The sequence below is a fragment of the Carassius gibelio genome, chromosome A18 (assembly GCF_023724105.1).
Source record: "Carassius gibelio isolate Cgi1373 ecotype wild population from Czech Republic chromosome A18, carGib1.2-hapl.c, whole genome shotgun sequence".
NCBI classification, from domain to species: Eukaryota; Metazoa; Chordata; class Actinopteri; order Cypriniformes; family Cyprinidae; genus Carassius; species Carassius gibelio.
Genome location: NC_068388.1, coordinates 2,625,648 through 2,652,057, shown reverse-complemented (window position 1 = coordinate 2,652,057; position 26,410 = coordinate 2,625,648). Strand labels below are relative to the sequence as shown.

The following is a 26,410-nucleotide window of genomic DNA, read 5'->3' as shown; positions in this document are numbered from 1 at the left end:
CTCGCTCTGAGTAACTAAGAACACTCATTTAATTAAAAACTTAAGGTTTATACAGAAGCATCAGTTAAGCCAAATATGCAAAAGCTTGAATAATTGTGTGCATAGTGAGGAGGGTGAACACTGAATCGATGGGTTGTGTTAATTTGTGAAAATTGTGAAGAAGAAAAAATTCTATGATGATTAAATCTAGTTCTATTTTTATTGTTATTGTGCTGAAAGGTCTTTGCCATCTTGTTTGCTCAATTGAACAGGCAACAAAAGTTCTCTTGAATCACCCACTGCTTTGATGCTTTTAATGATTTTCAAAAACCAAAACCAATTATGTTTGGTTATTATTCAACACAAGCTGAAAAATGTCAAAGATAATATACACTTTCATTGGCACCTGAAAGTTATTACAAATGTCATGTTAATTTAATCAGCTGTGCAATTACATTTTAAAGGCAGGTGGGTTACATGTGCTTTAGACTCATTCCAGACTTTAGTATTTAGATCTTTAATTGAATGCACATTTCATTAGATGGCTGCTTTCATCTGTATGACAACCATTAAATAACTTCAGAGTGATATCACTATTAACCAAAATTTTCAATGATTAACTTTTTTTTTTGTAGTGTTCTTTGTTGAAACACACCCGGAATGACAAGAAATTGGTGTGCGATTTGTTAAACCGCCCTACAGCATGTGTTCATACTGCGCTGGAGAGACAAAAACATTCAAATCCAAAAGAGCAGAGTGTACTGTATATAGTCTCTATTTAGATTAAATATGTGACCCAGGAGCACCAAACCAGCCTCAAGTCTCTGGGGTATATTTGTAGCAATAACCAAACATACATTGTATGGGACAAAATTATAGATTTTTTTTTAATGCCAAAAATCATTTATATTATATTGAGTAAAGATCATGTTCCATGAAGATATTTTGCAAATTTCCTACCGTAAATATATCAAAACTTCATTTATTCTGCTCATTTATTCTGATGGTGTATACAATATGAAAAATTGACACTTGAGACTGGTTTTGTGGTCCAGGGTCACATAAGGTGAGATTTTACTTTTATATTTGTCCCAACCACGTAGAGAGAGAAAGATTTCCACATTTCTGCGTTATTTTACTTTGGGAACATGCTAAATTAATGTAATTTCATTATCAACTACAGTCATGGCCAGAAGTTTTGGCAGTGACATAAATTTAGTGTTTAGCAAAGTTTGCTGCTTAAGCTGTTGTGGTGTTCATATTGTGTAGAGTGATCAGATGCATTTCAAATCATCGTTAATAGCTTCACTTGCCAAAAAATATTTTTACACATACACACAAAAAATCCCTGTTTTTTGATCCTGTGAAGTGTGAATGAGTACTATGGTTAAATTAATATCATACTAATTAGATTGTAAGAGCTTGCTCAGGAATGGCAGCATTTTGGAGTGAGAACATCTGCATGCACAGTGAAGCCAAGACTTTTGGACAACGGCCTGGTGTCAATAAGGGCAGCAAATAAGACACTTAATTCAAAGAAACACCAATTTTCCTTTTCCTTTAAGAGTGATTCAAATGTTCTAATACTTTTTCCGTTTCCCGTTTCTCTTATTTCCTTATGTATGCTGTATATTATTACTAGACACTGTTTTGACAATGCGGTAAATCTTCGTCTGAATGGTTAGAGAGCCCGCGCGCGCGCACGGCCGGATGGGAGGTGCACGCGCAGTGACGCGTCTCTGTGTTAGTGACTCGGTTCACATGTTGGATCTCCTGCTCGTCTCTGCGGTTCTGTGTCTCTCTCCCTTTCTGTGTGTAATTATAGATCACATATCCAGCATATGATGATTATCGAACACTTATGATATCACAGTAAAACAGGTAAGAAAAGACATGAACTTTATTGACTGTGTGATGGGACAGTTGCGGTGCGGATGCGGCATTTCTGCCGGTGTGTTTTCAGTAACTTATGGATCGGGTTGTGTTCTGAATTGTAGGGTATGAGGGATACTGAGACGAGTGTGGATATACTGTACTGAGCTGTACTTCAGTATGCTGGTGTTTGTAGAGTTTTGATGATATTTCTCTAATGAAACGTTCGATATAGGAGACAAAAGAAATGTGTTGAGTTGCTGTGGCGTGATATTTTTATGCACTATGATACTTTCATTCACTCCAACTGCTGTAAAACAGTGTCGTCACTTTTTTAAAACACTAAAATATTGTTATTTTATAAATCCAATGTCTGAATATTCATGACCTTTGATTTTCATTATTTAAGAAAGCTCGATATTGAAACTACTTTTAAGTTACTACTCTGTATTATGATTATAATTCCTCCTTTACAGACGAATAAAATACGATTTAACAGGTCTTGACAACACTAGCTATATACCGTCATGACTTTCATTGAAAACGTTTACAAATATTATATAATTACTGTATAATGCTGAAACTGATGATTCAGCGTTGATTCAATTATTTTAATAATTGCATAAAAACATATTTGAATGTGCATAATCTTTAAATAAAAAAAAATTACCTTGTACCATTATCTTTTTTGACAAAATTCTATTTATTTGCTGTTTATTGGCTTCTAAAATAACTTTTTAACCACCAAAGTCACTGAGGAAGAAGGGAAATCAACAATGATAAACGTTCTGAAAGCTTTATACATTTATTGTATTACATAATATTGTAATATTATTTTATTACCTAAAAAAGTTTATACAGCAATAACGATAGCTGTACTGTACCATGGTACATTGTTGTAAAGGGAAATATTATTTATAGTTTGTATATATTCATTATGAAGTGTTACCCTTACATGAGAATACTATTACAAATGCATAAACAATTTTTTTTTTATATTTATATTTTAGATAGTACCTATATTTTATTATTGCATTATGCACCAAAACAAAATGTATCATTGCAGGATCATTGTGTTTTACTGTATGTTGTAAACTTACCAAAATCATTTATGGCTGGTCTATAAACATCTCATACTTGTTACATTTTCCACAGAATCTGATATATGAGGAACAGCATTTATTGGTTTTACGAAACGAAGCATAACACAATAATGTATTACCATCATTTACCTCCTGTCGTGGTGTCATCCACTTCAGCTCTTTAAAGTACCACAAATTGTTCTGCTCTTTTCCAGCGAACTCAGTTAACTAAGAGAAAACAGCGAGCATGTTTAAATACTGCTCAGCATAATATGTCGCCCACTAGTCAGCTTCTCTTTCTCTCTCTCTCTCTCTCTCTCACACACACACACACACATACACACACATTCTGGCTCCAGACTTTGGCACGCACCGTGCCAGCTGCGGTTTATACCGGCTGGAAACACATGTATTTGCTGCATGCATAATTTATAGTCTTTACAATAAACAAAAATGCTGTGTTATAAAACACTGTATAACATAAATGTATAGGCACCAGAGGTTGTTGGATATATCCCAACATTCCTATTTAAAAGACTTTAAGTTACAAGGCCCATCTTTGTTGTTATAATTAACATCTTTTGTGAACCCTCCATGAATATTATAGTGATACGCAGCACTGGCACACAGCCTGGACTATTATAAAGCAGGATCTATTTGCCAAGTTTTAGTTCTCAGGCATTAAGACTAAGTTTTATGCTTACGTTTGAAATAAATCTGCACTATTATTAGCCTGTTCAGCATTGCCTTCTTTATGAGCCATACACATGCTTTAGTAACTTCCAGGCAGTGTGATTAAATGCATGACTCTAATACAGGCGATGTTTGTCATCGGAGGGGCCAGCAGACTCACTCTGACATTGTAATATATTTGGCAATATATCTGTAATATACTTTAAGTCTGCACCACTTTACATACTTTGCAATTTTTAATCCACCTTTAATTCTGATCCGCCCTACTGTACACAGCAAGGCATTAGAGGCAGAATATGTGAATTACTTGGTAGTGGAAGTTGGACAAAGACAGTCAGTCTCATTAGAATTGATTTCAGCTAATTATTAGCATTTTTGCGTGCAATGTGCATTAGGCAGTTAATAAACAGACCACTAATTGGTGCCTTTACTCAGCCGAGTTGAGGATGTTCTGTGCCTGCTCAAAATTCAGTGCATAAAATCCAGACTAAATTATGCCTGCTCAGACCCACCTCAGCCCCTAGTATTGTAATTGCTGTGCAAATGCATTCATGCCAGCTCTGAGCAACATTAAGCTGTCTGTATATATGTCTAAATGCTACTTCAGAAACACCTTTGCACTGTAAATTTGAAGCACTTTTGAAGCATTTAGGTGTCTTTACACCACCGTTTTAATGCTGCTCAGAGGTGGCATAAATGCATCTACAAAGCAACTGTAACTTAGTACTTTGAATCTAAGGGGCTGAGGTGGAATAGTTTAGTCTGGCTTTTATGTGGCTTTGTGTCTTTACACACAGAAGGCACAGAGCTCTGTGCCTGCTTAAAATTCGGTGCAAAGCAAAATGATGCAAAAAAGAATTACTTAATTATGCCTGCTCTCACCCACCTTAACCCTTAGTTTAAAAGTATACAATTAAACTGCAGTGTAAATGCATTTATGCCACCTCTGAGCAGCATTAACAGGCTGTGTTAAGATAACTAAATTGCACTTCAGAGGAGCTTCTGTGCCACATTTACACTGTAAAAATGGCATAAGTTATTGTATTAAGATTGACTTAATACAATAAAATTCACTCTTCAAATTTGGCATTTAAGAGGCATTTGATTATCTTTCCACAGACTGTTTAATGCTGCTCAGAGGTGGCATAAATGCATTTACACAGCGATTACAATGGGTTCTTTGATACTAGGAGCTGAAGTGGTTCTGAGCAGGACTTTTTTTCTAAAATTGTGTCTTTACAATGAACTTTGCGTAAAGCTGATTATTTATAATGAAAGATTAGAGGATCTTCTACTCGAGAGACACATTGTTCAGACAAATTAATCTGCACAAGTGCCAGACTGTGGCAGAATGTTTTCATATAAACAAGACTTATGTTCATGTTCTCACATAGCTGGCTGTGCATTTTCCACATGCTTGCATAGTTTAGTTTTTATAGAGATTATTTGACAATCCTGATTCTGTTAGTGTGACTCTGCAGTCCAAACAAGAACCAACTCTGCCCAGAAGCCCGAGAGGTCTTGCTAGGTCTGTTATCTGTAATTAGCCATGCTCTTTGCTTGACCCATACTGGAGCGACAGCACCAATTTTGAAGTAGACTTTGGTTGGCAGGATTCATTGCGCTCTGACATTGGGCACGCTCCTCTGAAATTATGAAGCAAACGTTTGGACAGAATTCAAACCCTCCACGGCTGGATGCAGGAATCAATGGTTTAATTAAAGCTTTATTATTTGTGTTGGTGGACCGTTTAGCCAGAAACAGCCCAATTTACTGTATACTTTCCGTCCCTCGCGTGCAGACATCTACCTGCGTTGGCTGCTGTGTCCGTGTTGACCTCTGTGCGGTTTGGGTGCTTCTGGCACGCTGACACTCTGACCTCAGATCAGCAGGGATTTACTCTGTGTGCCTGTGGCTTCTGACTCCGCTGCTGTGATACATTGAGTTGTGTGACTGATCATTAAAGGCACATTATGATATTTCTGCGAATTATGAAATGTTGAAATGGCTGTTCTGTAACACTATTTGCTTAGTCTTTTGATAAGAAGGTCAATAAATTAGTTTAAAAAAAATATTCAGTGATTCTTTTATGGCTTTTTACATGTGCCAAAAAGTCGTATGCAGGCCCTTTATTGTGTTTTTTTTAAATTATTATTATTAATTTGCATCTCGTGTCTGAAAAAGTTTTTACTTTTTTTGCTTCAAACGTTTTTAATTGTAGACCCAAGAACCCCTGAAGGATTCCCTCTGATTTGTGAATTAATCATTTTTGGTACGATGAGTAGGTTGGTTGTATTTTTAGAGAAATTAGAGAGATTCAGTATGGTTTGTGAACAAATTTTTATGATTCATTTAGTCAGTGAGTTTTGATTTTAGCACTGAATCAATTCAAAGTGAATCAATTTGAATTGTAAAAAAATATATAAATATGGTCAGGTTGTTGTTTTTGAGACCTGCAATCTTAATTAATTATTCTTAGGTCAAAATAGCCAGTGTTTTTTTTGTTTGTTTGTTTGTTTGTTTGTTTGTTTGTTTTTTATCTGGGAGCTGCTTCAAGCAATTTAGTCTGATTTGTGAATGAATCATCATTGGTTTAAGGACTCCGTTGTTGAATTTTGATCTTCTCTGAATGATTCAGACTGTTTTGTGAACAACTTATTCTTGGTTCAATGATTCAGTGGTTTGTTTATATGAGAACTAATTCAGTCTGGTTTGTGAACAAATCATTCTTGGTCCATTGTTTTGTGAACCATTTCAGCTAATTCATCACAAAGATTTGACTCAAGAGAACAGTTCTTTTCCTGAATTAGAATTACTAGCATTTTGAAGAGCACTGTGAGTCTTGTTTGTGTATTTTACAATGTGTCCACTAGGAACTAAACCCAGGCTCTTGGCATCACTAGCACTACTGAGCTCCGGCATGTTCGTTTTAACACTAGCTGTGACCACAAAGACCAACACAAAGGGAACATATTGCTATTCAGGATGTGATGATACAGCACTTGGTGACAGAGCCACATTTGGTCCACATTCAGGGTGTTATTAGAGGGCATAGATGGACATGTGACAGGAAGTCCCCTCTCCATCAGATGCATGGCCACATGACTCAGGCCTACACCCTCCACAAAGGTCGACATCCAATGATTAGCATGGGTAGAGTGGGTAATATGACATTCTTGTAGTGGAGGATAATCACAGGTTCAGAGAACAAGACGTGACCAGTGGATTTGGGATACGAATTGATCTAAAGTCAACGGTCGTGAGTGACCCCCCTTATTCTAGACATTTGGCTTTCTTGGAAGAGTTAGCAAATATGCTTCTTTTGTTTACAAATTATAATATGAAAATATATTCCATCAGAAGTGTCATAAAACTGCTCTTTGTCAATGGCATTCGGGTGAATTTAACATTCTTGCCAATACAAAACTGAGAATGGAATTCCCCCTCAGGAAGTGGGATTCATCCACATCGAGGAAGTGTTTTCCTGATGATTTAATTTCCAACCTGATGAAATGAGCTAGTCTCACACCACATCTCTCACTTTTCTTCTCGTTTTCCAGCAGGCATTCCATTGTGAAAAAGTAGCAGCAAAGAGTACTTATTATGAAAAAAAGCAATATACTTTATTTGAAATAAATATTTTATTGTTACTTGTATTTAAATGAAAATGTATTATAGTTTAATATGTAATATTTAATAGTAGTTTTTTATATTCAATTTAATTAGCTGAACTTAAGAGTTACTAAGTACATCTATATGTAGTTTTATAATTATTTGTTCTCTGAAACACACTGAAATTTTTTTTTTAAAAAAGTAAAAGTAAAATATTGAGTTAAACATGTTTTTTTTTAATTAGAAACACTGATTTAATATTTTTTATTTATTTACAATAAACATTTTAAATTCCATAAATTACATTTGGAGTAAACTAAAATGTAATGTAATTTCTGTGGAAATGTGTATGTTGTGAATTAAACATTTTGTAATGCCACATTTGTAATTTACAATATAAAACGAATAACACATTACAGTTCAAATTAAAATCATGTAGGCTATTTTACTTGCATTTTAGTGAGACAACACCTCAAAATAAGTTCAAAGCACAGCACTATGATTTATATTATATTATATTAAAACGTGATTTAACGTACTTTAAAGTAAAACTTTTACAACTTTTATATAACTACAAAGTGGAATTTTTACTATGTTAAAAAACAAAGTTATGAAAGTGGCATTTTGTTTCATAATTTGATATTATCTGCAAGTACGGTTTTTAAATACTTCTGAGATTTGAAGTGTACTTCAAGTGCACACTAAGCACACTTTGTTTTCACAAGGGTTTGGCTGTTTGCATTTTACAGCTGCACTATTTCTTTTCTTTTCTTTTCTTTTTTGCAGATCAAGCTGTGAGAATCTCAGTTGTTGGCAATGTGGAATCACTTAACATATGGTTTACATTACCATTTATTTGCCAGAATGATCTCAGCAATGTTTTGACAGAGATTCCTGCTTTGTGTGCTTTATTAGGTTTATTAGGTTCAAGCATCTTATGATGTCCTTTTTCCTCCTTTCATTTTTTACGTTTCCTTCTGTAAGAAATTATTTCCTTCTCTTTTTCTATTATAGATAGTGAAATGTTTGTTGGATGCTGTGATAGTCTGCAAGCAAACACAGAGTCTGTTCCCTCGCAGGTGGTGATGTCAGCCTGTCAATCAAACGAGTGGAATCCTACACCAGTGACGTTCTTTCTCACTGGGTCCGTTTACATTCCCAGCATTGACATGGTTACCGCCAGCTTGTGTTTACTAATGTAAATAAACACCGCAGATACAAACAGTTGCAAAAGTACATGCATTGCACTCAATAGAAGTTCTGACACTACTAATGTCCCTGTGCTGCATTTTGCATTAATTGCATAATATATATATATATGTGTGCTATGTTATATTACAAATACATTTTAAAAGATTTTGCGCCCTTGAAGCTGAAGAGCTTGATTTTTGTGGCAATAGCATTAAAAAATGAATTTGCATAAATAATGACTGTTTTCACACAGGTTTCCAAAACACTAATTAACAGATCGTCCTGTCCTACCATCAGTGCTGCTGTTCTCTACTCAGTATTATCATAGCTCTGGATGCTCATTTGTTCAGAAGCAATATAAAAGGAAGCCCAATACAGCTTCATGAGCAGAAACTCCCTTTTCATCCCATTGTCTGATGAGGTTTGTCCCTCTTTGGACGCTGTAATTTTTGTGTAACGTTCCACACCCCTGGTGACAGAGGGATTGTGGTGGTCACCGGTCACCGCACGTGGCTGGCACGTATCTTGAAACAAGCAAGACATACGACATAACATGCTTTTAGCAGCTCAAAACAAAGTGTGGTCCGTTCATTTGAAGGAACAGAGAGAGAGAGAGAGATGGAGGGAGTGAAAATGAGGGTAGGAAAATGGAAAGTGTCTGGTTAATAAAATCTTAGGCTATATCTGTCAGCATCGTCAGGCTGGTGGGGATTTGAAGAAAGACGGCGGTTTTGAACTTTCAGAGTGAGAACAGGAAGTGACATGTGGTCATATAGTACGTCAGCATCAAAACTTGCTGACAGGATTTACAAGACAAGCTCACATGGCTTGAAATCTTTAATAAGGTCAACAGGGTTTTTTAATGCTTTTATTCATCAAGGAGGAAATAGTTCTCTCAAAAGTAACAGTAAAGAATTTAGTTTGACAAATATTTTAAAACAATGAAAATTAAAAAAAATATATTTTGAACTTTCTATTCATCAACGAATCTTAAACATATATAATAATTATAAAAGCAGCAAATCAGCATATTAAAATGATTTCTGAAGATCATGACACTGAAGATTTGAGGAATGATGCTGAAAAATCAGCTTCGATCATAGGAATAAATTACATTTTGCAATATATTAAAAATAGAAAACATTTATTTTGAATTGTATTTGAAGTCTGTCCATATATTTTAGCTAATCAATACTTCTGAAGGCTCAGCAAGAATGTGTCAGTCTAGCGATGGCTAGACTGTGGTTTCTGGTCTGAAGGTTTGGCTGTAGAACAGAGCTGTACTCTTGGACCGGGACTCTGGCTTTGTTTTGTGTTATGGCTTGATTCAGGTCTAGGACTCGAGTGTGGATCCTGGAGCAGCATGCTGGCAGGACGCGAGCTGCAAAACGCCACGCTCCCTAAAGTCAGGCCAGGGCAACCCCTTCATCGTTTTCAAATTTTTAACATGACCGATCCGAAACTGGAAAATTCTAGGTGATTGTTTTATGTTTGTTGTTTTTTTATTTACTTTGTGCCATTTTTCCATGTGCTCCCAAAGCCACGGAATGGAGAAATTGGACAGTACGGACATAGATCTGTAAGAACTTGTAATTACTGTTCGTTGGGCCTTTATTGCTTTTTAATGAAAGAGCTAAATTTAAGTAGGCATGGGGCACTTCTGACTGGCAGCTGATCTTGAAATGCCAAGGACGAGCCGTTTCTGTGTGATGGTTTGTGGGTGGGCGGCCGGGGCGGCAGAGGAGGAGGAGGAGGTGGGTGTTTGTTCATTCTTAGAACATTTCTCCCAAATGCCCTGTCATTTGTCAAGAACGATATATGATTACAGATATATGTGTAGAGTAGGTAATGAACTTTTGCTGTGCCAGCACGGGCCAAAATGTCTTGCAGACAGACTTTTTATCTTTTTATTCATTCATGTTTTATATTCTTCACTTGGGTTTAGAAAACATTCATTTGGAAAATAAACTCTCCACCACAATCATCAGTAAACTCATGCGATTGGAGGATTGTGGTAAAGGGGGAGGGGCCTGTCTCGGGTGGTGGGAGGAGTCGTGGTTTTGAGTGGCAGTATAAGGAATGACAGCGTGATGCAGACAGGTACAGTTGGACAGATAGCAGACGTCATCATAGTGAGCAGAGCATCCTCAGCTGTTACCAGGGCAACAGAGCACAGAACCACCCTGGGGTAAGTGTGTCTCTCAGTGGCACCTGTGTGTGTTCTGTTGTCATGGCGACGAGATCAAAGCATCACAGGCGTCTGGTTGTCTTAGAGATGATGCTGTTCTTTATTTATCTTTTCCATGTCTGCTGTGGAACTGGATGAAGAAGTGTTATATTTATCATTGTTTTATAAAGTTTAAAAAAGTTAATGATATTTAGATATGTAGTATATAGTTTTGTATTAGAAAACAGATGTCTAACACATATAGCAAACTAGCAAATAAGTAGACCAAAAATGTCTTATCTTACAGAATTTTGCTTTTTCAGATAAATTTGTCTAGTTTTAAATGACTTAACACTCTAAGAAAAGTCTGAAAACAATTATGATATGAAGTATTTTCATATTGATTTTCCACAGGTGTTGCTTCGTTTTTTTAAATGATGTATCGCATTGCATTGTGATTTAAGGTGAAAGGAAATATCTGTAAATTACTTAAATTAAAATTTATTTTTATTAATATTCATTCATTTTCTTTTTTTTTTTTTTTTTTGTACAGTGTAGTTTACCTAACTTTACAGTTTTATATAATGTTCATTAAGTAGTTATAATATTGTCTTCAAAACTATCTTAAAAAAAAAAAAAAAAAGCTTATTCAAAGCCCTGGGAAATTTTCACTGAGAAATTGCTAGTAAATTTAATGAATTTGCATATTAAGTATGTGACTTTTAATTAACACACTGAAGCAAATTTTGAGACCTTGCTGAGATCTCTTATTAAACGAGATTGGACATGTGAGAAAACCAATCATTTCCTTTGATACAAAATCAGAGATATGAGAAACTCCATCTAAAGTCTGGTCTCCAGACTCTTTTATTTGTGAAGAGAGTCTGAGATCCACAGCTGGCATCTCAGGGTCTGGTTTAGATCTTGATATTGTTTGTACGAGGGCTTTTTGAGCAGTAGCTCAACAGTGATGTTATACTCCACTATGACTTCATGACCTTCTCATCAGAGAACCATTCCTCTCACTCTCTCGCTCCAGTAGATCCAGTGAGTGGTTTCTGGCATATGTGGTCTAAAAATAGGCCAAGAAAAGCAGTCCTGCCCCAAACCACAGGCCTGCTTTAGTTCAGCTAACTATTTATACCACGCTTTAGCTTATAGATCACTTCTGTACAAGTACAATCCCACTTTGCCCATCACAAGAGTATCTAATTGCTGTTTACTTGTCTTTGGCATTGTGTGGTTTTGGTGGTTTCTGCTGATGCTGATGATGTTATATTTGCTGCCCGTGTCATTGAGTTCCTGCCGTATCCTTTTCAGATTACATGAGTATAGAAGAATATTTTGAAGAAGATGAAGAACCACCTTTACTGCTCAGCTCCTGTCTGTCTGATCGTAAGTATCAGACTCTTCATTAAAGAGAGAGAGAGTGTGTGTGTGTGTGTGTGTGTGTGTGTGTGTGTGAACCTGTGATAACTGCGTTGTGCTGAAGTCAGCAGTGATACAGGAGGGATATTACAGTGTGGTTTCTCTCAGAACTGTGTTTCTTCTCACACTTCTTTGAATGTCCCTTCCATCAGTGCAATCTTATGCATCTTATTCTGTAATGTATACTATAAATTGCTACACTGTGCCATATTGTGAAATGTTAAGCTAGTTTGCTTTTATAACTTGTCTTCTCTTAGACTAGTGGCAAGAAACTTACAAAATACAAATTTAAGTGTTTATTATTTGTTATTAAACTTAATCTACAGTATTTGCATCTGTAGATTTCAATTAAGAAACACATTTGAGAGTTTCAAAATGAGTTTTTTTCTCAAGCCAGAAATCTACACTGAAAACAGTTTTGTGTAGAAACAAATTTCACTCAAAGATTTTACATTTACAGAGAAACAGTAAGTGATACATTGAATTAAATGTGAAATTTCTCAGTAGAAACACTTAAGTTTATTTTTTATTTCTATTTTATTTTTTTATAACATAATCCAGTATTCTTCTATTTTATGAAGGTATTGTGAATCATAGTCTTTATTATGAAGGTTTTTAAAGAGGGGTTTCTAAAAATATATAATTTGACTGATTTAAAAAGTTACTTAAAAAATGGTAATTGGTCATTTCTTATGTGATAGAAAGGAATATCCAAAAATCCAAAAATGGGATCTGGCTTTATCCAATGTTCAGATTTCTGTTCAGGAAATGTATGCATATTTGTGCATATTCAGCTAAATGATACCTTTTTTGAATATTTCAACATAACATTCCAGAAAACTAGTAATATATGACTAAACTTCAACTGAGGAATATATGGTGATACCCTCTTCACCTGTAGTGTCTTGCCTTAAACTACACTTTACTCTACTCTCCTGTGTTTTAGCCAATGTGTTGTACTAGTATTTATAAAGTTTAAACACTGACTGCTGTCATTTGTGTGTGTCTCTGTAGCTGCTGGAGTTATGTGGGACATTAGCGGCGCAGTGTCGGTGGGAGGACGGGTGTGTGTGTCCTCTCTGTCCAGCCGGACAAGAGCCCACCTCGGTGAGAGATTACAACACCAAAACACAGTCCATAAACATTTCTCTGTTCCACTACGTCCTACATTACGATCTCTGTCCAGGGAATTCACTCCTGTTTAGTTTATTATTGCATTTATGTACATTAAAGATTTTTTTTTCAAACCTATAAAGTGCAGTCTAGTGAGTATATCTCATGAAAAAATGTCCAGGGAACATTTCAATAGAAAATGTAAAAAAAAAAAAAAAGTATTGGGCCCATTGAGATTTTTTCCATTGTACAACCAAGTACACTTTCCCCGTAAATTGTCATTACTGTTTTCAATCTTATTTTAATACCAAGTGCACACACATATATGAATATATATATATTAATATATTCATTTGTTTATTTATTGATCTTGATCTTTTCTAAAACACATTTCATTCCAGAATGAGAGACATAACAGATTGTTCTTCTTTCGCACAATCTTAGTGGTGTGTATTTGTTTCTTTAAGGCTTGTGGGGAAGTTGAGAGTCCCGGTGAGACCGGATTGTGCCGGACTTGCCCAGCAGGCAGCTTCTCTGATACCCATGACACTGAGCCGTGCCGCCCACATCTCTCCTGCGGGACACTGAAGCGCTGGATCTCGACCGCACCGACCTCACTCTCTGACGCTGTGTGTGGAGGATGCCTTCCCGGGTAAAGAGCAAAAAATATTAAGTCTTCATCCCTGCATCACTTTGATTTCACAACAGATGTGTTTTTCTAGTCCCACAAACTTTCCAAAACTGAATGAAATGGAAAGCGTAGAGGAGGCTTATCGCTGAACTGACATATTTTTCAGGTTTCACCCTGCTGCTACACGGAAGTCCTCCACCCTCCACGCCTGCGTCAGGAGTAAGTGTTCAGCATTTCATACATCAGTGCTGTATGGAAGATACACAGCAATCCTAGAAAAGTGAAGGCAGCACCCCTCTATCTGATCGGTTTACTCATATCACATACAGTACAGACCAAAAGTTTGGAAACATTACAATTTTTAATCTTTTTGAAAGAAGTTTCTTCTGCTCATCAAGCCTGCATTTATTTGATCAAAAATACAGAAAAAACTGTAATATTGTGAAATATTATTACAATTTAAAATAATAGTTTTCTATTTGAATATACTTTTAAAAAATAATTTATTCCTGTGATGCAAAGCTGAATTTTCAGCATCATTCCTCCAGCCTTCAGTGTCACATGTAACATCAGTCGATCACATGATCATTTAGAAATCATTCTGATATTCTGATTTATTATGAGTGTTGGAAACAGTTCTGCTGTCTAATATATTAGATCAATAAAAGGGTAAAAATAACTGCATTTATTCAAAATAAAAGAAAAAAAATTCTAATAATATATATTCTAATAATATATTTTCTTTACTATTACTTTTTATCAAGTTAACACATCCTTGCTGAATAAATTGTACTAAAAAAAAGAAAGAAAAAAACAATTTACTGACCCCAAATTCCTGACCAGTAGTGTATATTGTTATTACAAAATATTTATATTTTAAAAACATAGCTTCTTTTTTTTTTTTTTACTTTTTATTCATCAAAGTATTCTAAAAAAGAATCACATGTTCTGAAAAAATATTAAGCAGCAGAACTGTTTCCAACTTGATAATGATATGAATCATCATATTAGAATAATTTCTAAAGGATCATGTGATAATGATCCTAAAAATTCAGCTTTGCATCACAGAAATAAATGATAATTTAAAGTATAATACATTTAAAAACAATTATTTTAAATTGTAATAATATATCACAATATTACATTTTTTTCTGTATTTTTGATCAAATAAATGCAGGCTTGATGAGCACAAGAAACTTCTTTCAAAAACATTAAAAATAGTAATGTTTCCAAACTTTTGGTCTGTACTGTATATAATGTACATATATTATTACATGATTATTTACATTTAATTGCCCCTTTTGCATATTTTGAGCCTAGAATTGTTTCATTGGTAATTATGTCACCTGTATTCAATCTACAGAGCCATACAGCCGGCGCAGACGTAATGTTGGTAAGAGCACCTCCATCAGGAACGCCACCAGTGTTCAGGGTCCAGAGGAGAAGAGCACAGAGTATGCCGTGTTTGCTCTGGTGCCCATCTTCTGTGTGATGGGCCTGCTGGGGATTCTCATCTGTAACCTGCTCAAGAAGAAGGGCTTCCGCTGCAACGCCGAGAAAGACGGGGTGGACGCAGAAGCTGGCACTCCGCAGAAAGAAGGTATTGCACACAATTACACAGGGACAGATTTATGCATAGATATTCTAAGCACTTCGAAGTGGGGGGGGGGGGGTCATGAAGAGAAATAGTTACAAATTTTTATACTACGGGCTACCAACAACAGCAAAAGACCCAAAAGCCCAAAAGACACTGACCAAATAAATATAACAAATCTACAGAAAGCACGCTTTTTTCTCCTGATCACTTTCACACACACACATACAGGTACAGGCACACACACTCATGCACAGAAACTTCTTGTCAGCGTTGACCCGCAAGTTTGTCAATGAAATACTTTCACGCCTTAAAAGCTACGTGCCATTTCTCAGTAGCGAGGTGGTGACGTTACTGTTCTTGAAGCAGTTCAACTTAAAGATTCACTTTTAGTAATGATGTTGAGAGACGCACAGACTCAGGTAATTCACATGCACTTAATCACTCGATCTATTTATTAGACTGCATTTATAACTGCATTAATCTAGAAGTTATAAAATGCATTAATCTCAAGCCTTCGTTATTAGATCTTAAAAGACATTAGGAATTGGAATTAGCAATGGAAAGCTTTGGATGAGGTGCGTAAGAAACAAGTTCAACAAGCATGTTTTAATGACAGGAAGATGGCAAATTTCTTGAAATAAAAAACATCTGAACAATGCTTTGAGATGTGGTTGAGAAAATAATGCACATCTGAGGTGGTAATGCAGCCATCAGTATTCCTCCTCTACTTAAACTGTCTTCCTCTGTTGGAAAATAAAAGTGTTTCATGGTTTCCATAAAAATATGAAGCAGCACAACTGTTTTCAACATTGATAATAATCAAAAATATATTTTGTGACCAGCAAATTAGAATGATTTATGAAAATTCTGCATGCATCACATGAATAAATTTCATGTTTAAATATATTCACATAGACAAAAGCTGTTTAAAATGTTAATAATATTTCAGAATATTACCAATTTTACTGTATTTTTGATGCAATAAATGCAGCCTCAGTGAGCATAAGAGACGTAATTCAAAAACATAAAAAATCTTACTGACCCCAAACTTTAGATTATATTACTTTAACAGGACATACAGTATTCTGATCGGACCAAAAAGACATCATGTTCCACCATCTCAGATTTTTCTCTTAATAGTTATCAAATATTTAAATGCATTCATTTGACATCAGAAATTTGTGGATTTTTAGAACGTCTTGTTTTTGTAAGCTGGTTTCAATAAATGCACTTTCTGGACTGTGGAAGATGTTTTGAGTCTTTTATCATATCAAATTTGATATGAACCTTTTAAAGAAACCCCTGTAATCACAACTCCCTGAAAGTCAAACATACAAAACAGTCCAGCACACACCTACAGAATATTAATGATGCAAACAGCTCCATACGGCTCGCCTGCTGTCTGTTAAAACTCACTCGACCTGAGTTTGATTTATGCTGTTCTCTGTTCTCCTTTGTGTGTAGTGTATGTGAATTATTGGGTGGATCCGCTGCTGTTGTGATGAGCTCAGTGTTTCATTTACAGTAGCGCTAGTGTATGATGATTCAGGTTCGGCCTGTAAAGCGGGTACATCTCCAGGTATATGACACCTCAATCACAGCGTGTTTTACAGCTGAATAAGCGGAGCAGCAGAACTGGATTCAAGGTTTTGTTCAAGATGTCAGCCAGCATAATTAATTGTTTGCCGTAGAATAATGAAGTTAATCATGTAAGCCCCAAGAGGCTGTGCATGGTGATAAAAGGAAGAGTTCACCTGAAAATGTACTCACCATCAGGATATCCAAGATGTATATGAGCTTGTTTCTACATCAGATTTTAAGAAATGTTGTGTTATATCACTTGCTCACTAATGGATCCTCTGCAGTGAATGGGTGCCGTCAGAATGAGAGTCCAAACAGCTGATAAAAACATCACAGTAATCCACAAGTAATCCACACCACTACAGTCCGTCAGTTAACATCTGGAGAAATTAAACGTTGCATGATTTTAAGAACAAAAAGCCATGATTAAGGTGATTTTAGTCTTTTATCTATAACAATGCTTTTCCAGTGTATCAGGAGAGAAATATGCACGGATCAAGTACTGTTTATAATCCAAAACAGTCTGAGGGGACAACAGAGATTGACTTTTTCACTAGATTAAGCATTATTGTGGATTCTGGAATCATATTTTTGTTAGAAGTGATGGTTTAATGTTAAAACATCTTGATGGATTTGTTTCTTACAAGCATGCAGCTTTCTGCTTCACCAGATGTTAAGTGGTGTGGATTATTGTGATGTTTTTATCAGCTGTTTGGACTCTTATTCTGACGGCACCCATTCACTGCAGAGGATCCACTGGTGAGCAAGGGATGCAATGCTACATTTCTCCAAATCTATTCTGATGAAGAAACAAACTCATCTACATCTTGGATGTCCTGAGGGTGAGAAAACTTTCAGCAAATACATTTTTTTGAGTGAAGTATTCCTTTAAAGCAGTACACGACTGTGAGAGAATTATCACTTTATAGTATAGCAGCACCATCAATATGATAAAAGATGCAGATTTTTGGTTCTTTGCTCATGCAAAACTCTTACAGTGCATCAGGGCATTGCTGTGTGGACACTTAAGTGTTCTCCCGTTTCCTCATCTATCTTTGAGCAGCATTCAAAACACTCCTGCTGTATCTCCTTTCCTTAGATCAATAATTCAGTCGGTTCTCTGCTTGTACAGTAGATGTTCTCTAGTTCTAATGTGGTCAGTGTGAACTACAGCAGATTCACATCGTTCTTATATACTTCAGAAGAAGAAAATAGCCCACTGGGTGACATAGTGCACCGTTTATGTAAGAAGTTATTCTTTCAGCTTTCAAGCATTCACGAGCACTTCTACCTTGACCAGCACTTGTATAATTCTAACAGTCGAACAGTAATCTGATATAGACATTTCAGCTGTGAGATGAATCCGTATAGATGTCCGAGCATTCGATTATCAGCTTTACTTTCTAAGAGAGGTCTGGTGCGGTATGAAGAAGATGATTCAGCTCAGGTGGCGTCAGCATTGTCTTTATGTCGTTTGCCACACTTGTTCTTCTGAGATAAAACTATAAAGGTGTCAAAGATGCATTTCCCAGCATCCTCCTGTCACAGCCGAGACACTTCAAGCACAATAAATGTATTAGTACAATAATGACAGAGCTAAAAAGAGCCTTTTTATGGCTTGCAGCAAGTTTGAAATTAAATGGAAGCTACTAGATAAAATTGTTCTGCAATACATTGCATCAAGTCTAGTGGGAAATTTTGTTGTAGAATAGCCTCACTAAATCATCTGAAGGTGAAGTCAGATGTTTTGCTTAAAAACAGTCTTTCTTTCCAGTAAATAACACTGATATTTTGACGTTTGTCCTTCATTAGATCCATGAATATGTTTCTAATGTGTGTCTTTGGCTGTGCGGCAGTGCTGACGTGAATATACAGTAGCAGAGCGCTGAGTGAGCTCTTCTCTCCGTCTGCAGCTGCCTCACTGTGGAACTCTGGGATATAGTTACCATAGAGACACTGTTAACTGCACACTGAGTCTTCTGTATGCTCCACAAGTGTGTCACAGTCAGAGTTCAGCAATGGTGTTACAACATTTTTGGTGTATTATGATCCCTTCTGCCTGTGGTGATTAATGGTGAATTGGCGTGTTTTAACTGGTATGGATGTGGACGGAGCACAGTGGCTTCCCTTTGCTGTTAAACTCTTAAAAATAGCAACTAATGATGGGGGTGACATCACAACAATACCCCATAGGTATACAGTATGTGTCATTTGCACAAAGAAAGTGAGAAAGTGAAGCTTATTTTTAGGTTAATGTTCCCCCAAGTTGTGAAGCATTGTTGTTTTAGAATTATATATATATATATATATATATATATATATATATATATATATATATATATATATATATATATACTATTATAGCATTCATTTATTTAATTAGCTTTGTATTTTCACTTTTTATTTTTTAATTTCATTTTAAGTTGTAAAGTGAATTTGCTTTGTGCAATTGTCATTTTTATTACTTTTTATATTTCTGTTTAGCTTTCATGAATTTTTGTTTATTTATCTTTTTACTTATTGTTAGGTATTAATATTTCAGTTGGATTGGCATGGCAATATATAATTATTTTAGGTTTATCATCTAATATTTTGTATTTATTTATTTCAGCTTCATTTTAATTACAGAAAAATATTTTTATTAGTTTTAGTTAACAGTAATGTTGAAATAAAACAATAAAACTTTTTTTAAATTGAAAAAAAAACACATTTAAATTGTTAAATATTTATACAGTATTTATTATAATTTGCATATATGCTAATCTTTATAAAAAATATTTATTAAATTACCAATTATCAGGACAAAATACAATAATAATAATACAAATAATAAACTCATTTTTTGAATCCAAAATACAATTTGTTAATTCTAAAAATATAATTTATTTTTGGAAATTGGGGTGAAACTGGACTGTGACATTTGATCTTGCGATTCATACATTTATGTCTTATTTTTTTAATATATTTATTTGGCTTCTATTTAAAAACTCTGAGATAAAATATAACAGGAAGTATATAAACTTCAGTTTTTGCTCTTTCTCTTCAGGAAACTCTTGTCCATACATCATTGATGACCCCGATGAAGACACCATCAGCATTCTGGTGCGGATCATCACAGAGAAGAAAGGTGTGTGGTGTTTCTCGGCACACTGAACTCACATCACACATCACACTGTGAGATCAGAGTTTGATTGTGTCTTAATGTGTTTGTGTGTTACAGAAAATGCAGCTGCTCTGGAAGAACTTCTGCTGGAATATGAGAATAAACAGATGGCCCTCAACAAGAGTTCATCCATCAAGTAGGAATATACAGAAACATGCTCGAAATACTTACACACAGAGTCCAAAATTAACTTTATACTGAGAAAATGCATTGTCCATAAATATTCCTTAACAGCCATGCAATTATATTTTGGCATTTTTTATTACACAATATATTTTTGTCCCTAAATCGATGGGATTTTTAAGATGTTAAGATAGATGATAGATGAAACCGTGTATTCATTATGTTGCTGTTCCTAAGAAAGTTACAGTAAATTTATATTCACATTCCCTAACTAGGTAGAGAGTGACTTGTTTGCTCGAATGCTATTTTAAATATTCCCCATTGTAAATAATAAAAAGCAAGCGATTTTTAAAGCATGTCATTTATGAGATTATAGGTTTAATGTTGCCTTATGAGATAATTACAAGGATTTAAAGTGTGAAATGTACATTTTACACATAAGATTGAATACTGAAATTAATATTTTTATTCAGCAAACAGGACAAACATTTATAATGTTACAAAAGATTTCTATTTCAAAGAAAAATGCTGCTTATTGGAGCTATTCATCAAAGAATCCTGAAAAAAATTACACTGGAGACTAGAGAAATTATGCTGGAAATTAAGCTTGTGTTCACAGGAATATATATTACATTTTAAATATATTCATTTCAAGTAGAAAAGTATGGTTTTAAATTTAATAATATTTCATATTTTAATCAAATAAATGCAGCTTTGGTGATCAGAAGAAACTTCTATCATAAACAATAAAAAATCTCCCATCTTCTGAATCTTAGTGTATATGACTGAAGATGAACAGTTCATGCTTGAGTCGTTGCATGTCTCATCTCCAGCAGTAACCAAATAAATTGAGCTCTGAGAGGAATTCCCAGTTACATTAGCTGAGCTAAAGATGCAGCTCGTTCTTGTAAACTCCTTAAAGAAAAGTCAATCAAGTGTTAGAAGAGCTAAGGGAGAGATCGTGCCTGTGTTAATGAGGTTGCACCTAGTTTGCGCTGAGAGAGCTATAAATCATCAAGAAGGAAGTGTGTGCTCATTATCTGACTGCAGCATCACCACAGTCAGGTCAAGGTCCCTTAAAACCAGAGAGAGAGATAAAATAAAAAAATCACAAGTTCAGCTATTATGTTTTGGTCATTATTGTATATGCACTGTTTTACCGCACATCCAATCATATTTCAGAGTCTTAATTATGCATTTTATGATGTCAAATGCATCCTAACAGTGATGAGAGAGACCGAGCCTGCTACATCTCTCTGACATCATCACAGCTACACAGTGACCTCTCGGAAATGTACTGGCACAGAGATCTGAAATAGATGCTGAAATAACAGCATGTGCAGTCTGCTTATCCTTTAATTCCAGGCCGAGAGTTCTGCGTTACACAGCTGCTGCGAGCTCAGGGACCCTGACATCATCACAATGCAACTGTGGGAGGGGGGCGCGTGGATATCAGGACTACATCTATGTTTTTGGGTTTATGTGCTTTCAGTCTGTCCACAGAAGACCTGAATATACTTCAAGACTTATTTTAAGAACCATCTGCACTGCTACGATAACATGCCTCTTCCTGTATGACAAAAATCAAGCTTCGTTGGCATGCCTAAGCATTAATAAACACTGGATTTGGACTGGATTGTAGTACTGACTCTTAGGTGTTCTGAGTAGTTTAAGGTGTTGCTATGTGATTATTAAGGTGTTCTGAATCGTTTAGGTGATTTCTATTTGGTAAGGTGTTGTTTAGAGGCAACATATTGAGCTGAGATGTTCATGTGAGCATCACAAGCTTGCACTGTTTCCCAGTCCTTTGAGTTTTATATACATATATACACACAGTATGGCTATGAGTTTGTAAGAGTCTCTGTCTGTGTGTCTCTCTCTCAGGTTTCCGGCTCTTCCTCATTTCTCTCCGTTCCGGTCGTTACCGCGGCTGTGTTCTCACCAGCATCACTTGCACACTATAAACGGGCTAGCGCCGCGCTCCGGCCTCTGCTGCTCCCGCTGCAGTCAGAAGAAGTGGCCCGAGCTGCTGCTGCCCATCGACACGCACAAGAGCCCCACGAACCTGGTCAAGACGCCGGAGGTCAACATCCTGTCTGTAGGGAGGTGAGAAAAAAAGAGAAGATAAAATATACAATTATGTGAATTCTGAGAAGAAGGGCCTTTATTTACGCTTCTGTTTAGTAACACCTAGTGAATGTTATTAGACATCATAAATGCAGTTCCCGTATAAAGCCCATCCAAACCATTTCCCCCCCAAAAATTGAAGATGCTTATTCTTAGGCAGTCTTGAAATTGCAGTAGTTATTTAGTTATGTTTTAATTATTTAAGTGCTTTTACATTGTATTATAGTATTCATTCATATTTTGAAATACCTCAGTTACTTCAATTTCAATTTTCTATTAGTAATTTTATTACAGTATGTGCTTTTGATACTCTCTCTCTCTCCCTCTCTCTCTCTCTGTCTCTCTCTCTCTCCCTCTCTCTCTCTCTGTCTCTCTCTCTCTCTCTCTCTCTCTCTCTCTCTCTCTCTCTCTCTCTATATATATATATATTTGTATTTATTAAATAAAACTTTATGAGTTACATTTTTCATCTAATAATTCTATTTTATTTAATTTCAGGTTTATTTAAATTACCAACCATGGTATATTTTAGTAGTTTTAACTTAAATTTTATGACTTTTTTAGGAATTGATCCCAGAAAGCATAGCAGTTAGCTAAAAAATTAAATAGGACATGGACTGAATCCACACAAAAAAATGAGGAAAAAAAAAGTAGTATTGTAATATGAAAACATTAAAATATATATATATATATATATATATATATATATATTATCTAACTTAGCAATAATTAAATAATGTTTCACCCAATATTACCGTGTTTAGTGTATTTTTGTGCATATTTGAATATATTAACTTATATCAGTATATCAGTGCTAGTGTCAGAGTTCAGAGAGTCTCTAGGTTTTGGAGCAGGCCTGTAAATCATCAGGTGTGTTGGTTTGCTCTCATTCTCACATACACACTCAGTTCTGCTGAGAGACACATCACTGACTCACTGACCTCTGTGTCACCCACACGTGAATTGGCAGGTTTCAGGTTGCTCAGATCCCTGAAATGAAGTCTGTTTCAAAGAAAGTGACCCAGCCGGAAGCGAGCGATACGGACTCCATGGACAGCGGCCACACCGAGCCTGCGGAAGAGTGTTCCCTGCTGGGCGTGTCCTCTTCCTGTAACTCCGCCTCCTCAAAGTCCAGACAGGAGGTGAGTGAGTAATCAAGCAGAACAGGAATATTCCTCCAAGTGTGTTTGGTTTTCTATAATAAATCCTTTTGGTTTGTAGTTTCCTCTTCCTCTTCTCTCCCTTTACTGCCTTGGCCTGAAGTTCACTGTCTAAAACCACGCATAAAAATCCCCACAGGAAGTCTGGCACATTTGTGGAAAACACTCATAATTATTTCTTTAGTCATAGCTAAATAGTCCAGATTAGTGAACACCCAGAGAAGAACACTGTAGACTGTAAAGTTTTTTTTTAATAACGTAGTCTGCTGATTTCCAAAAAAGGCCTTATATTATCTAATTTGATCATGCTGAGTTCAAAAATTTCAATAAAAAAAATTCACATTGAATAAAAGTTATATTTAAATAAATGTATTTCATAAAAAATAAAAATAAAAAAAAAACATTACTGACCAGTTTTGAACTTTTGAAGTTATCATTTATATCCATATATTTTGTATGAAAAATTGTTATAAAGCTGTTTTATTTTAGTCCAATTATGTTTTTGACTAATTAACAATGAATATATATTTATATAAAATCAGTATTTTATTTTTTTTACATAATGTGGTCTATAGAGGGTTAATTGTGTTTGTGTGGTGCTCCACGGTGACAAATGTGAGAATCCGTTGTTTTTTGTGTTTTTTTTTTTACTGTCCTCTACTTAAACTTAAGCCTTTTTCCATCAAACCTGTAGTCAGTTTTTCCACTGGTTCAGTTCATGCTGAGTCAAATTATTTTGTCTGGCTCCCTCTGGTGGCTGGAAACGTTTTTGCATTTGTTAACCAACAAATGACTGTGTACTGTAGTAGATAGATGTAAATCCAGGATATCCTTTCATTTGTGTGGCTAATCTCACACCACTTCTTCCATTCTTTCTCGCTCTTTCTCAGATGAACATATGAAAGGCTGAGGAAGACATCCACAAACGGGACATGTGACATCATCAGTGACCGAGCGATCGGGCAGACGTGTGACGGTGATGTCAGTATTCACCTCCTTGAGGAGCCTCGACTTCAAGACCTCAGGAAACATTCATATTTATTGCATAAGTCTTAGAACTATGTTGTTAAAAAGCTCTGTCTCTGCTAGCAGATAATAGGAGAGCGAAGGGTAGAAAGCATGTGTGCTTCCACAAGACACTAAAGAAAACAGCACTCAGAACAACAAGACACCAGTGAGACATTCTCTCCAGTTAGAAAACATTACTAAGTATTATTAGAAACTAGTTTGATTTATATCTCTGGCCGTTTTTCAGTTCTTTTGTTTTTACTGTAGTTCGGTTTTTTTAGTATTTGAGATTTTAAAGGAGTTGCATATCTACAGTCATGGTCAAAAGTGTTTGCAAACACCTTGTTTTGTTAATAATAAATAAAAGAAAATATACAAAAACACGCATTATTAATTTCATACACATATACAGTATATGAGTTATATATGCAATTTTTATATAAATTAGTATTCTGTGGTTTTTACATGCATAACTTATATATTCAAACAATGGTACAGGATATATGAAAATATTAGATGGTTTACACTAGCTCACCAACTAAAATATTTGCTAATACAGTGAATGTGCTTTTTTTGTCACATAATCCTCATTTTGGACTTTTATTTTGAATTTTTGGATTAAATGACACTAAATCAGAAACAACCAAGAAAACATTATGTTTTTAAACAGTCTGTCATTAGCGAAACATGTTCATTGTTAATGCAATCAAATATTATGACATTCACACATGTAAGGTTTAGGGTTGCTGTATTTCAATGATTGGCTTGAAAAGTGTGCTGAAGTCTGTTTATTCAAACAAATGCTTGGTTTGATATTTGTCATCCAATGCAATGGCATTCAAACATTTTTAAATGCTTTTTGGGACCACAATGTTTTACATTTTCGGTTAACATTTTTATTTCTTTGAAGAAAAAAAAAGGCGGCTAATTGTTCCACCGTTTAAAATTTTTTCATGTGAATGGCACAGAAAAAACAGCAATATCGCTTAGAAATGAGCATTTTCAGGTGTTCACAGGTTTTGACCTTGACAATAGAATGTAATATTTCATATATTAACAAACTCAGACTCTAACAAGCCGATACGCACAGCAACCTTCAGCTCATCAGCTTGATTAAAGCTTTTCTCTAAAAAACAAAGCAACTGAATAAAATATATTCATTTATATCTTTGGCAGATGCAAGGCACTAATCTAAGGGCAGACTGCTGAGAAATTCATGCTATAAGCTAAACTAATGTGATAAAAGTGATAAACGTCTGACTGACGTTCACGCTGCAGCTCAATGTCAATCAAATTTGAAAACCAATACTGAATCGGACGTTAGTTTTTAAATAAATGAAAATATGTTTCCAATCAGATTTTTTATGTGCGATTTCAGTGTTGTCAAAATTGATGAGATTTTTAAATCAAACTTACATCCATAATAACTGCACTCTTGTTTTTGTATGAATTTTTAAATAGTTGATGCACCTTACTGCACTTTTTTAATTATTATACACAAAGGTGCAAAAAATATATATTTTTAAATATATATTAATGTCTTATATGTTGTCAACCATAACATTGAAAATAAAAATTCATAAATTTAGCAACAGAAGCCTAAAGTTTGTGTAATGAAATATTATATTAAAACATATAATGAAATTTGCTGATGATCTTTTGGTCATTCACTGCAAAAATAATTTTTTTTAGTATATATATATATATATATATATATATATATATATATATATATATATATATATATATATATATATATATATATATATATTATTTTTATTTTTTTATTTTATTTTTTTTCGTTTTACATCCCTATCCCTATTTCATTCCATTACAAAATTAAAATAAATAATTATTTAAACAAGAAAAAATATCTGTCAATG

At 35.0% G+C, this 26,410-nt stretch overlaps 1 protein-coding gene across 1 annotated transcript; it reads left to right on the top strand.

Moving 5' to 3' along the window:
* Positions 1-1,675: 1,675 nt before the first annotated feature.
* LOC127933907 (tumor necrosis factor receptor superfamily member 19L-like) lies at positions 1,676-26,128 on the top strand. Its single transcript, XM_052531035.1, has 11 exons — positions 1,676-1,860; positions 11,917-11,991; positions 13,039-13,131; positions 13,605-13,789; positions 13,935-13,987; positions 15,132-15,368; positions 19,993-20,073; positions 20,167-20,245; positions 22,117-22,338; positions 23,330-23,501; positions 24,410-26,128. The coding sequence occupies exons 2-11, from the start codon at positions 11,950-11,952 to the stop codon at positions 24,419-24,421; spliced, it is 1,176 nt and encodes a 391-aa protein (XP_052386995.1). The 5' UTR covers positions 1,676-1,860; positions 11,917-11,949; the 3' UTR covers positions 24,422-26,128.
* The last annotated feature ends 282 nt before the right edge of the window (positions 26,129-26,410 follow it).